Here is a 12,814-nt window from a genome sequence, read left to right on the forward strand (position 1 = left end):
GTGAAGTGCAGTTTTCAGAAATGCATTTTGATGCAAAATTATTTAAAAAATGTACTGCAACGTTGTCAACTTTGCAGTGTCTATAATGTATCACATACTCTATCATATTCTGTATTCATCTCAAAATGATTTGTCAATATGCGTCGTATTTCCAAAGTTGTGACGGATAATATCACCCAAACTTCAAGATTTACTTCCAGGCTTTCAAGGCTTTTCCCGCAGCTGTGACAACATCTGGTTAAATTCTCCATATGAGTGTAATTTACTCAACGACATACCCATCAAGAACCTCAGCCCTTTGATCTGATGCTGCCTGGGGGCCTATAAGCTATAAGCAAACTTCGAGAGAGGCTGCAGCCATCAGCGCTCAGAGCGGCCTGCCTGGTCACGCTCCACAGACTTTACCTCCACAAGATGTCGCCACCAGCAGCACCTTGAAACGGTGCCAAATTATTTTTCGCACAAAGACCCTGCAAGTTGAAACCACTCATCCATGGTGGATTAATCATTGCTGAAAGCTGGTTACGTTTGTACTTATCTACAATATTAGTGGTTGTTGAGTTACAGACTCTGCCCGCAGAAAGGCTGCAGCAGACTTTAGTCCTCCAGATGTGAGGGCTTTGTGCGTTGCATCATCCCGCCACTAGATGAAGCTCCAGCACAGATGCACTCTTTTTATAGCTGGTTTATAAATTCATAAAGATTAGATTAACTGTTCTTAAAGCAGGGTCTGTCACGTAAAGTTTGACTCATGATTTTGGAGGAAAGGTGTTCAAATTGATCTCGATTTGATACATTTTTGTCATTTCAATGCCATTTAAATGTAAGCTGTAAATGGCGAAGTATAGCCTTTAACTTGTGTAAAAGTAAAATAAACCACGGACAGCCTAGAGGAATTATTGTGCAGAAAGGTGTTCTGATGTTAACAGATGGCCAAAGGCTCCCCCCCCCCCCCCCCCCCTCTCTCTCTCTCTCTCTCTCTCTCTCTCTCTCTCTCTCTCTCTTCACCAGAGAGCATCTAGTGAAGCTGAGTCGCAGAGCGCGCGTACTCTCGATGACTTACAGACAAACTCTCTAGCCATGCACTACCGTCAACTTTTGTCTGTATTTGTATCTTTATGTGGGTGAGATGTTGCCTAGAGTGATTATTTTGATTTTGGGTCTTCAGTTACTGAGCTGTGCAACTGATCTGTGCAACTGGACTGGAAGGTGAGGAGCTTATGTCATTTCTGCAAGGTTCTTTGCTTTAAAAGAGGAACATTTTTATAACAATTTGAAGGGCTGAAAACAATCTGGCCAACTCTTACAACTGCAGACTTGATGATAAAAACATTTGTATTACTTAATTATTTACATGTACAACTACATAAATGTTATACACTATACATTATTAATGAATTGACATTTATACCTACATTATTATCAAATAGAAAGGATAGTCCGCAGTTGCAACCTGGCAACATTTTGTTCTTATTCGTGGCGTATAACTATAATCTAAATAGCATCTGTATACCATTTATTAATAATTAATATTAATGTAATACATGCCATACATAGCAGTCATTTGAATTTCACATTGTTGAATTTTTAACTCCTCGGTTTTTCCCGCCGATCCAGCGGTTTTGCAGCTGGTGTGGACTCCAGGATTGTACTCCAGGTGCAGCTGCGCTGTACAGAGGGCTCGGTGCGCTGGATCTACCCGGGCCAGGCTCTCCGAGTGGTCCTGGAGCCCAACCTGTCCACTGCCAGTCGCACCACTGTCTGCATCAAACCATCTCCCTCTCTCCGTGGAGCCAGCGTGTTCATTGAACGGACCGGGGAGCTGGAGCTGTTGGTGACGGAGGGCGGGCGCCCCGAGCAGCAGGTCTTCTGTTTCCGGGCAGATGGTCCGCACAGGCCCGCTATCTACCTCCAGTCCAGCCCACAGAGTGTTGGATCCTGGAGCAGACGTACGATGGGCTTCAGATATGAGCTGCTGAGCAACAGGAGTGCTGCACCCAACGTGGGCCACACCGGGCTTCAGGGTGAGTGGACCCTCTTTAATTTTGCTTCATGAAGATCTATCCAATACATTTTAATGTATACATTCACACCCGTATTGAGGGTTTAGTATAAAGTGTTAACAAATGGCATTATTAATGTTTAGTAAATCATTGACTATAGATGAGTTACACGCCATTTATAAGAGCAACGTTTGGGTTGCCAGGTTGTGAAAATTCCCTTTTTTCTGAGAAGGGCTGCAGAGGATCTTGACCAAAATGTATTTATACAAAACCTACTAAGCATGTATTCATTTCACAACCTGGTAACCAAAAATATTACCATATTAATGATTTATAGTTTTATAAAGCATCAGTGCACATACAGTTAAGCCATTAGTTACAACTTATAGGCCAAACTTTCGTTAAAGGGTGCCTTATTAGAAAGTGGTACCAAAATTTCGAATTAAATTTTAAAGCCATGTATGGCATTACCTGTCGTTAAGTGTGAGGAACCAACCAGTCCTAATTCCTATGAGAAAAAGTGATCATTTGGTTACAGTCCCTATCATGCTGACTGGAGCATGCAGCTGCTGGTCAGTTGCGTGTTTTGTCTGGCTGTCTGGTTTCCATCGAGGAGACAAAGCAGCGAGGACAGAGCAGACCACAGGGCGGCTGAAGGGCACCGGGCCAAGGGGCCTGAATTGAGACCGCAAATACTTTGCAGATTCCACGAATGCCTTTTCATTGTGCATGTCTGTTTATTAGCATTTATCCATGTGTGAGAGCCTGTCCCCACCGTGGTGATGTCGTTCTATGTCCATAATAGACAGCTGCTTATCTTTTCTGAATTGCCAGACTGGCAGAGGTGTTTGACTCCTGCTGTCTCCTGCATTGGCAAAGGGTCATTCAATTAGGCAGATACAATAAGAGTCAAACACGGGGTCAAGACTAGTGAGGGTTTTTGATCTGGAGGCACTGTGGTGGGCAGAGCACTTAAACATAGCAACATTCCTTCATCGAACCCCTGGTTTCTTCTTCCTTTGATGTGAGGAGGGAGATGAATAAAGCTGGTATGTGCGTCAGATTTTAAGTCAGTGGAGTGGAAGGGAGGAGAAGGGACACCCATCAGTCAATGTCAGCCATAGAGCTTTGGGTCATGCATGGTTGGGGAGAGGGTGAACGATTGACAGATTTGATGCAAGTTTCATCATTAAATAATATTTTCTGTGCTGATTTTCTTTGTTCGCAGCTTCTTGCCAACCCTGCAACAATACACAACTCCTCATGGCCATCTGCAACAGTGACTTTGGTGGGTACATATTATAATAATCTCTACAAACCCTGATCTGTTACTGTACTATATGAGCACACTGACTGAACACCATTCAATTCCCACTGATATACTGGAGCTACAAAGTAATGTAATGCAAGGTTTAGTATAGCCAGAGTTAAAAAAATGAAAATAAAAAACTGAATGTAAATGAGATTTGGTCCGAGCAACCACTGTGAGATATCCAACTTGTAAATGTTGGATCTCATTAGCATGAAAGATATCTCAACATAAATACGAATTGTACCATAAGGTTAGTTTTTATGACATACTATTCTATGACTTTTAATTGACATGCATATGACTTTTTTAGGACATACTAGGGGTGTTGCGATGTTGAGGGGAGATGCTGAATGTGAGAGACCAGCGCTTTAGAGCAGAAGTTAGAGGCCCACTGGGCTTCATCTATGTGCCTCAATACCTACAGTCCTGTAGTGTTCATTCTAAGAAGAGGGATGGATGAGCAGCTAAGGTGTAAATGGAGAAAAACAAGGATAGAAAAGAAAAAAATATCATAATATGAAACTTTTAAGAGTTCTACATAGAAAACACGCTTGTTTTTCAGATTTTTCATTTAACTTCTTTTGAACATTTGTAGAAACTGTTCTTGTTTTTGTTTCAGTGGTCCGAGGCTACATCAACAGTGTCGCCCACGACTCTGAACGTCAGACGTCGCGGGTGGAGGTGTCAGCAGAGAGGGTTTACTGGCAGCGCAGTGGAGTGTTTGAGCAACAAGCGGCTGCCTCTGGATCTCCTCCTTCCGTGCTGTCTTGGCGTGGACACATCCACACGCTCATGCAGTGCCACGTGAAGCCTGGGGACGGACAGTTTCTCTTCACAGGGTCAGAACACTTTGGGGAAGCTTGGTTAGGGTGTGCCCCGCGATACAAAGACTTCCTGTCTGTCTACCAGACCGCCTGGGCAGCGCGTCAGAATTCCTGTGACTTCCCTTTGGACTGAGGAAGTTTGGTGTTTTAGCTCTACTATGGGATCCCTGTAATGTTGTCATGTGCCAGAAAGGTAGCATCTAGCATCACCAGCATGGAGAAATTAATTGAATTGCTGGTAAAAAAATTCACATTTAGAGGAGCAGAGCAAGGGCAAACAGCAGGGCCTCCTGCACTGAGGCTCAGATAGGGCATTCCTTTGTCTCCCTCCCATCACTGCCCTTATTCCTGGGAGAGTGAGAAGGGGTTGGGTTGCTGCTCTCTCTTTGTGCTGCTCTGCACATCAACCGTTGTTCACTTTGCTGGCTCTGTGTGACAATTGCCCCCTGAACTGAGGTGGGAAAAAAGAATGAAGCACAGCCAATGCCAGTTTGTTCTAGTGAATAGGCTTGTACATACATGTTTGTGAAGTTATTTTTATTCTGATTCATCTGTGCTTAAGTTTAAAATCCTCTTTGTTTTTTCTATTTATTTGTGTTGTACCCTACGCATGACCTTTGAATTAGAGAAAATGTTTTTGCATCTAATTCAGAATTATTGTGTTTATAATGCAAAATAAAGTCTCAACTGTATTAGGGATCACATTTGTTTTATTTACTCAAAGGAGGATTTGCAACATTGACCAATCCAGGTAAGAGTTGCATATTTCTTTTATTTTTAATAAGGAAAATTATTTTCCCCTTACATCTGGTCAATTTCCATATTGACATTACAGTCCAAACACTTTACAAAATTAAATCAGAAACTACATGTTATCTTTTAGTAATTGATACTTTTGGTAAAAGTTTAGCTTAGCTTATCATTGACTGGACATCATAATTAAATAGGTATGTAAGTCTCAGTTTTTGTCAGTAACACTCAATATTTTTATAAAAAATTCCCAAACACGCAAGAAAAAGTGGACATCAAAACAAACATTTTCACATTTTATTAACCCATTTATCTTGAGCACATGTGGCTGTTTTAATAAACTATACAAAAATTCAAATTTGGATACCTGCCCTACAACATGGTGATCTGTAAAAATTTTTATCATCAGATAAAAAGCTACAATTCACATTGTGTTTGTTTTTGCAACACAATAAATACAAATTTCCAACATTGTAATTTGCAGATTTCTTTTTAATATTAACAGAGAATCTGGTCAGTTTATGTAGCTGTGCGCCTGATGAAGTGTTTATAAGTGAACAGAGCTCATGAACAGTGCATAAAAATCTAAATTTCATGAGGCCCTCTGGCTCACAAGAATACTTTGGCCCCTTAAGGGACTGGGTAAAGGCTTAAATGAACTAACACCCCCATTTCCCATCATAAGCTGCATAATTTCTGTTTTTTGAGGATAATGTGATTTAGAGCTGAAGTATCCTACAAGCTTATCTAGCCCCTTTTCCTTCTGCGTCCCATCTTTTCCCCTGTAATCAGATCCTTATGATAATAGGATAGTCCTACCATAAAATGAAATACAAAATCTCCTTAGATGGCGAAAAGCTCTGAGCAGAATGAATTGGAGTTTTCTTTTGAGCTGTGTGGCCTCTCCATGGCCGAGAAGACGAATGGACAGATGTGAGGCCCCAAAGCCCGGGGATCCTCCCCCTCAGCCCCTCCCAGAAGAGGGGAACAATTAATTGACTTTAAAAGCAACTGCTTTCTTTGCCTATTCCACACTTCTCCATGGCTGAGCAGGGCTCACAAATTGGTGTGTTGAACTTTTTATGAGGACTAAATAGCTGCCAATGAAAGTGTAAATGACTGTGTGGTGAATGGGGACCACACAATGGTCCTGCCGTGACAAGGCCTCCGGCAGACATAATGACCATTGTCACAGCTGCTGTCATCTAGAAACCATCAGGGATCATGAATCCAAGAAGCTAGAGGACAAATGATTACTCCCTTTTTTCTGACTCTGCCTATGTTTTGTCCTCTTGTATATTTCTGCTCTCTATCTTCATTTTTATATTTCTTTCTATTGCTCTTCTTAGTATGCATCTCTTTTCTTACAGTTATTTTGACATTTTTATTTTAGAAAATCACCATATACATTTAAAATATCTCAAACTCATATAGATATCTCACTTCTGACATTGTTTTAGGCATTTTATGGCTTTATTATAATAATAATATTAATAATAATACATTTTATTTATATAGCGCTTTAAAAGGCACTCAAAGACACTTTACATGGTAAAAACAGAAACAATAAAAGCATAATAATAACAAAATGGATGACATCATAACAGTAAGGAACAACACGAAAGAAAGAAAACATACATAACTGACTTTACAGGTTAAAAGCAGATTTAAATATATACACATAAATGATAACAAATGATACCTAATTTTTGAAAATCACTGGTAACATTTTCGGTGTTTACCCAGAAGTATCTATGTACGTATGTAAGACATGGTTAAAGAATGAAAAAACAAATTAGTTTGATAAATGTTGGCCAAAATTCAAACTTTCCAAAACTTGTTTTCATCCTGCAGGAGCCCAGTTTGAAGTCTCCACTCTCATTATTGTCCCAGGGTGCCTCCATGTCAAATTTCCAAGCAAAATATAGCCTCTCTGCAGGCTTTTGAGACCACACAATTCTGATCTCTGGGAATTCCAGCAGGCTCTCATGGGGAACGAGCCCAGGAGGGCTCGGCCTGGAGTTGCTGCGTGGTGTACCGGCAGGAGTTCACCCAGACTTGGGGGGTAATTGGTTTATCCCACCGCCTGGCCTGCTTTCCCATGTGGGCCACTGCTGTGGGGAGGCCCAGGGGTACAATATGGAAACAGCATGATACTCTCTAGTGCCGAACAGGCATTCACTGCTCTAGCTATAGAGACCAGGGAGAGAGTTCTCGGGACACAAAGCTGTAGAAGAGATGTCTCTTGGCTTTGAAAGGGTTGCCATTTGGTCTCCTTTAAACGTTGAGTAGCATTATTGGTTGAATATTTGAAGTAATTGAATTTTAGCACAAGCTTTTTTGTAAATCTTCTTCTCAATACAAAAAGTAATGAGTTTGAGAGTTTTTCTAGATCTCTACATATGAAAGCCATCACTCATGCACCTGGTTCAAAACTAGATTAACCTAATGTCCTTGTCTAAAAAAGTCATGAAAGTCATGGGATAGTATGTTGAAAAAGTGATAGTACCACATGTATAGAAAAGTGATAAAAAGTAATTTTGTAGAATGTCAATAAAAGTCATATAATGTGCCAGCAAAAGTGATAAAAAAGTGATAGTATCGTATGTAAAAAAATCATTGGATAGTATGTAAAAGAAAAAAGTCATGTTATAGTATGTCAAAAAAGTGATTGCATAGTATTGAAAAAAGTAATTAAAATCATTGTATGGTATGTGAAAAATGTCAAAGTAAAGTAAGTTGAAATAATTCAAAAAAGTCATATAAAAGTCATAGCATAGTATGTCTAAAAAGTCAGAGCAGTATTCCAAAAAAAGTAATAAAAAAGTCATAGTATAGCACGTCAAAAAAAGTCATAGTATAGCATGTCGAAAAAAGTCATAGTATAGCATGTCGAAAAAAGTCATAGTATAGCATGTTGGAAAAAGTCATAGTATAGCATGTCAAAAGAAGTTTTAAAAAGGTTATAGTATGTCTAAAAAGTCAGAGCATAGTATTCCGAAAAAAGTCATAAAAAAGTCATAGTATAGTACGTCAAAACAAGTCAGCTTTGTTGTATAGTATGTTGACAAATTTGTTTAAAAAGTCATAGTATTATACATTGAAAAACTCATAATCAGTATCATATAATGATTCGGAGGAGCACAAGGGTTCTATGGTGTAATGGTTAGCACTCTGGACTCTGAATCCAGCGATCCGAGTTCAAATCTCGGTAGGACCTGAATTTATTGGGGCTCACTGATAATTAAATTCATTGTATTGTATGTAAAAAAAATGTCAAAGTAAAGTAAGTTCAAATAATTCAAAAAGGTCATATAAATGTCATAGTATAGTATGTCTAAAAAGTCAGAGCAGTATTCTGAAAAAGTAAAAAGAAAGTCATAGTATAGCGTGTCAAAAAAAGTCATAGTATAGCATGTTATAGTATGTCTAAAAAGTCAGAGCATAGTATTCCGATAAAAGTCATAAAACAGTCATAGTATAACATGTCGAAAAAAGTCATAGTATAGCATGTTGAAAAAAGTCATAGTACAGCATGTTGAAAAAAGTCATAGTACAGCATGTCGAAAGAAGTCATAGTATAGCATGTCAAAAGAAGTTTTAAAAAGGTTATAGTATGTCTAAAAAGTCAGAGCATAGTATTCATAGTATAACATGTCGAAAAAAGTCATAGTATAGTATGTCAAAACAAGTCAGCTTTGTTGTATAGTATGTTGACAAATTTGTTTAAAAAGTCAGAGATTATCATTGTCATTATACATTGAAAAACTCATAATGTAGTATCTTGAATAAGGTCATACAAAAATAATCGTATAGTATGCCGGAATAGCACAAGGGTTCTATGGTGTAATGGTTAGCACTCTGGACTCTGAATCCAGCGATCCGAGTTCAAATCTCGGTAGGACCTGAATTTATTGGGGCTCACTGCCTGGTTTTCAATGTCGAAGTGAATGACGTGTATGAAAATAATAAAGAGTTGTTTATGTCAAAATAAGTTAAAAAAAAAAGCCAATCTTTCATAGTCGAATACAAAAATAGGTAGTACGTCTGAAGAAGTCATTAAAAATATCAGTTATAAAAAAATTATAAATATGTTATAGTATATTGAAAAAACGTCATGGTACATTATATTTAAAAACGTGATTGTATAGTTATAAAAATAATAGAAAATACCAAATAGTATTGTAAGTAGAGAAAGTCATGCATAGTTTTGTTGAATAACGTCACAAAAAATTCATGATATAGCAGGTTGAAAAAAGCAATTTGATATATTATGTAGAAAAAAATATTCATCAATCCATAATCCTTTTCAGGGTCATGGAGGTGCTGGAGCCGATCCCAGCGGACAGTGGATGAAGGCAGGGCTGACACATAGAGACAGATTATGATTCACGCTCACATTTACACCTTTGGGCATTTAGAGTTCTCAATTAAAAAGTCATTGTGTAGTAAGTCTTCAAAAGCAGAAATAGTTATAGTATATAATAGAAAAAGTTATGCTATAATATGTTGAAAAAAGTCATAAACATAGTTGCAATATAGTTATAGACATCAAAAGTCATGATGTAATTGGTCATTAAAAAAAGTTATACAAATTATTTAAAAAATCATGGCATAGTATGTCATAAAAAAAGCATTAATAGGTCATAGTATAGTAATGAAATACAGAGTCATGGCACTACAATGAGCAGGGATTGGGTGGATCAATACTGGGTTATTGATGCGACATCTTTAAAAAAATATTGTTGATACAATTATATAAATTAAACGGGGTTGATTGCATCACTTCCATGTTTTCACTACTTCTGTATAATGTTTGTTCCAAAAAAGCCCAGAAATAATTAGCTGGCCCGTGTCACATGAAATCAATGTGAATAAAGTGACACAAACAGCAACACAAGTAACCTCTTGAAACATTAAGGAACAACACACCTTGAAAGTTGTAAGGAGGCTCATTATTTCATCATAGTATTTCTGTAAAATACTGGACTATTTTTTTTACACTTAGTGGCACATTTATTAATTTATTAATATTACATTCTAGCTTGCAAGCTTTGTTTTATAACCGTCAAACTCCATCACTTGTACTTAAAGAATGAAGAGTCAAGATGCACACTTAATGTGACCAAAAACAAACATAAGTATCTTTAATTATCAGCAAAGAAAGCATAATCACACACAACCATCTCAGTAGAGAAGGGGTTATATTGTAACAGTAGATGATTAAGCCATCTCATGATTTATCCCACTAAAGTTCATGCACACGGGATCTTATTTCAGAATGAGTCGAATCTTCCTGTCTCCAAGGAGGAGTCTGCAAAAAAAAGAAAGTTGTGCGTTCAGTCAGTAATGCCTCTTTAAACCAAATACAGGAACATTGGAATCCTTTAAATTATAATGTGTGAATGCTGTGTTGCACCTACAGAACCAGTGCAGCAGCTATTAGGCCTCCTGCGATGGGCCCCACCCAGTAGACCCAGTGATAATTCCAGTAGTTGCTCACTATGGCTGGACCGAAGGCTCTGGCTGGGTTCATGCAGGTGCCAGATACATCTCCACTGACAAAACAAACAGGTATGCGATATTCAGATGAGTTACCCATTATTTAGAACACAACATTTATGTGAATTTGAATCCTCCATCATTGTATATTTCTGCATTTGCATTGCTGCTGCAGCATAAACATGACATATGGTCCCATGTGAGATGTAGCTAGCAAAATGCAAATCAAATGGGATATCCTGAATACTTTCACTTGGACAAACCTGTAAAATACCATGGATGCAGCCCCATATGATGTTAAGTCATAAAGAATTTTACTGCAAGATGGCCCTCATACGCTTCCACTTTATTGTAAAAATGTGCTCTACTTATCTCACTTAATTAACTCTAGATTCACAGTTATTTTTCTTCTCACTAATTTGTACTCACCCAGCCAAGATGTTGATGATAACAGTGCATCCCACCAAAAATGGTACCAGGGGGCTTTTGGTCTTGCCGTTGACAGCCCCCAGCAGCACCACCATGGTGACCAGGCAAGTCATGGCGACCTCTCCAAACACAGCTCCCCCTATATCACTGTCTGGCTGCAGCAGAGCAAACGCAGCCCCGTGGGCTTTGGCAAAGTTCTCTCTCGAGGTCATTACCTGTTGTCAACAGCAATGATTCAAGTCTACTTTATGCACACATAAGAGAGTCTGAGATGGATGTTTTCGTGACACAGAAATGAGACAGGTTCACCTTCGCCATAGCAGCTCCAAGCACCCCTCCCACCAACTGACTTGCAAGATACGGGGCCACCATATTCATCTCCATCCCCCCACATAGAAAGATGGCTAGGGTGAATGGAGGGTTGAAATGGGCTCCACTGTAGAGACAAAAGTCAAGACAAAAAAAATTATGTTCTGCAGGTAAACTTCTGAGTTTTTGGCAATGCTGTCTTTAGGCCAGGGACTTTTACAGGGATACAAAGTTCATAGTTTTGAGGCATTATTTACAAAGGATAAAATAGTTTAACACAGATGGAGTTAATAAATGCATGGGTATACAGGACTGATTCATTCACACAACTCTTTTCTATAATCTCCCAACTTTCCTGAAATGTGCAGATTAATGTGAAAGAATAATGCTTATTGTGCTCTTTTTTGTCATGTTTCAAAACAAATCATTATTAAAATAAGAATATTTGTACTGAAAGCCAGATTACATTTTTGGAAATCCTGTTTCTGATGAAAATGTGATTAATTGTCCGCTCAGCATTCAGGAAATAATTCTATCCTAACTAAAAAAAACAGTCATTATCCAAGGTGCACAATAAACTTGATGCTCCTCACCTGATCTCAGCCATGCAAGCCACTATAACGGCTACAGCCAGACCGTGCACCAGAGCTGGCTGAAGCCTCCCTGTAGACTCCACATTCTCTATGACCGACACACACCCGATAAACACGAAGAAAGTAGTTCCCACCAGCTCGCCCAGACAGGGCTGAAATAACCTCTCAAATTTGTTAGGAGGTCTGGCTGGAGGCGGCTTAGACTCTGAAGACATGAGAGACACCCCGACTTCACCCATCTCCATCTTCTCATCGGCCATGAGTCTTAAGTGAGGTCTGGTTGTAAGAGCTGAGGATGAAACACTGAGCGTGCTGACCTGAGGTGTGCGTACAAATATCTCTATGCCTGCTAATCACACAGACCTTGGTGCTTAAGGTTAGAGTCTAGGTAGAGTTGCTCCACTGACCTGCTATGAACTCACTGACTCTCTCTCTCTCATTAATCCAGCGTTTGTTCATCACATGTGTTTGGGATCTGTGCCGAGAATTGTTTAAAAATCAGTTAGTTTTTGTCAATGATTGGAACTTCATAATTTACTGTGAAGTTACACAAGCATGTTTCAGATGCTACATTTCCATTTCACCCAACAGGGACTATGGCAACAAATATAAATACCTATTATATATTTTATATATTTGGCTTGTCTGATTTCTTGGTATTTTGATGCAGATAGAGTGGGACTATACTGTAAAAGTCAAGTTGAATGATAAAACCATGCGACAAAAACATACGCCTAGATAAGGATACGAGCCAAAACACTTGATAAATGTTTAGCCCAGAACAAAGTCTGGTTTTAAATGGGAAAAATATTACATAAAGTTACAACTTAACAAGTTAAAAAGTATAATTTCACGATACAGCAGCTTCCACTCACTAATTAATCATTTCCTACAAGATGATCACACATTAAGTGAAAGAGTAACTGTAGAGAGCCTGCAAACAGACTCTGGAAGTACACATTATAATAAACTGTCATTCTGATGCTTTGCTGTTCTCATATAAAAAACTGAACTGAAGATGTGCTTATGGTCAGACAAGGATCATTTTGCACAGTTTTTATGATCCAGTAGGTGGATACACCAGACAAAAAA

At 38.7% G+C, this 12,814-nt stretch overlaps 2 protein-coding genes and 2 non-coding genes across 4 annotated transcripts; 3 read left to right on the plus strand and 1 right to left on the minus strand.

Moving 5' to 3' along the window:
- Window positions 1–1,129: 1,129 nt before the first annotated feature.
- LOC137878529 (meteorin-like protein) lies at window positions 1,130–4,730 on the plus strand. The gene is made up of 4 exons (XM_068718867.1): window positions 1,130–1,209; window positions 1,618–2,024; window positions 3,232–3,291; window positions 3,935–4,730. Exons 1-4 carry the CDS (start codon window positions 1,130–1,132, stop codon window positions 4,270–4,272), a joined length of 885 nt encoding a protein of 294 aa, XP_068574968.1. The 3' UTR covers window positions 4,273–4,730.
- A 3,307-nt stretch (window positions 4,731–8,037) lies between these two features.
- Window positions 8,038–8,109, plus strand: trnaq-cug (transfer RNA glutamine (anticodon CUG)). Its single transcript has one exon. It is a non-coding gene; the product is annotated as a tRNA-Gln (tRNA).
- Window positions 8,110–8,724: 615 nt separating this feature from the next.
- On the plus strand, window positions 8,725–8,796 carry trnaq-cug (transfer RNA glutamine (anticodon CUG)). Its single transcript has one exon. It is a non-coding gene; the product is annotated as a tRNA-Gln (tRNA).
- Window positions 8,797–10,041: 1,245 nt separating this feature from the next.
- On the minus strand, window positions 10,042–11,984 carry aqp8b (aquaporin 8b). The gene is made up of 5 exons (XM_068718447.1): window positions 11,723–11,984; window positions 11,130–11,256; window positions 10,821–11,035; window positions 10,313–10,447; window positions 10,042–10,203 (listed from the first exon to the last, which is right to left on the minus strand). The coding sequence occupies exons 1-5, from the start codon at window positions 11,980–11,982 to the stop codon at window positions 10,161–10,163; spliced, it is 780 nt and encodes a 259-aa protein (XP_068574548.1). The 5' UTR covers window positions 11,983–11,984; the 3' UTR covers window positions 10,042–10,160.
- Window positions 11,985–12,814: the final 830 nt, after the last annotated feature.

Source organism: Cebidichthys violaceus, unplaced genomic scaffold, assembly GCF_023349555.1.
Source record: "Cebidichthys violaceus isolate CVI_PGR_0920_01 unplaced genomic scaffold, fCebVio1.0.p SCAF_23, whole genome shotgun sequence".
Lineage (NCBI taxonomy): Eukaryota > Metazoa > Chordata > Actinopteri > Perciformes > Stichaeidae > Cebidichthys > Cebidichthys violaceus.

Bases quoted from the DNA above. Each gene is read 5' to 3' on its own strand.
- LOC137878529 (XM_068718867.1), top strand. From the start codon at position 1,130: ATGTTGCCTAGAGTGATTATTTTGATTTTGGGTCTTCAGTTACTGAGC. The intron at 2,025-3,231 runs GTGAGTGGACCC...CTTTGTTCGCAG, and splicing joins GGGCCACACCGGGCTTCAGG to CTTCTTGCCAACCCTGCAAC. The intron at 3,292-3,934 runs GTGGGTACATAT...TTTTTGTTTCAG, and splicing joins CATCTGCAACAGTGACTTTG to TGGTCCGAGGCTACATCAAC.
- aqp8b (XM_068718447.1), bottom strand. From the start codon at position 11,982: ATGGCCGATGAGAAGATGGAGATGGGTGAAGTCGGGGTGTCTCTCATG. The intron at 10,448-10,820 runs GTGAGTACAAAT...TTGTTTTGTCAG, and splicing joins ATCATCAACATCTTGGCTGG to TGGAGATGTATCTGGCACCT. The intron at 10,204-10,312 runs GTAGGTGCAACA...TTTTTTTTGCAG, and splicing joins ATAGCTGCTGCACTGGTTCT to ACTCCTCCTTGGAGACAGGA.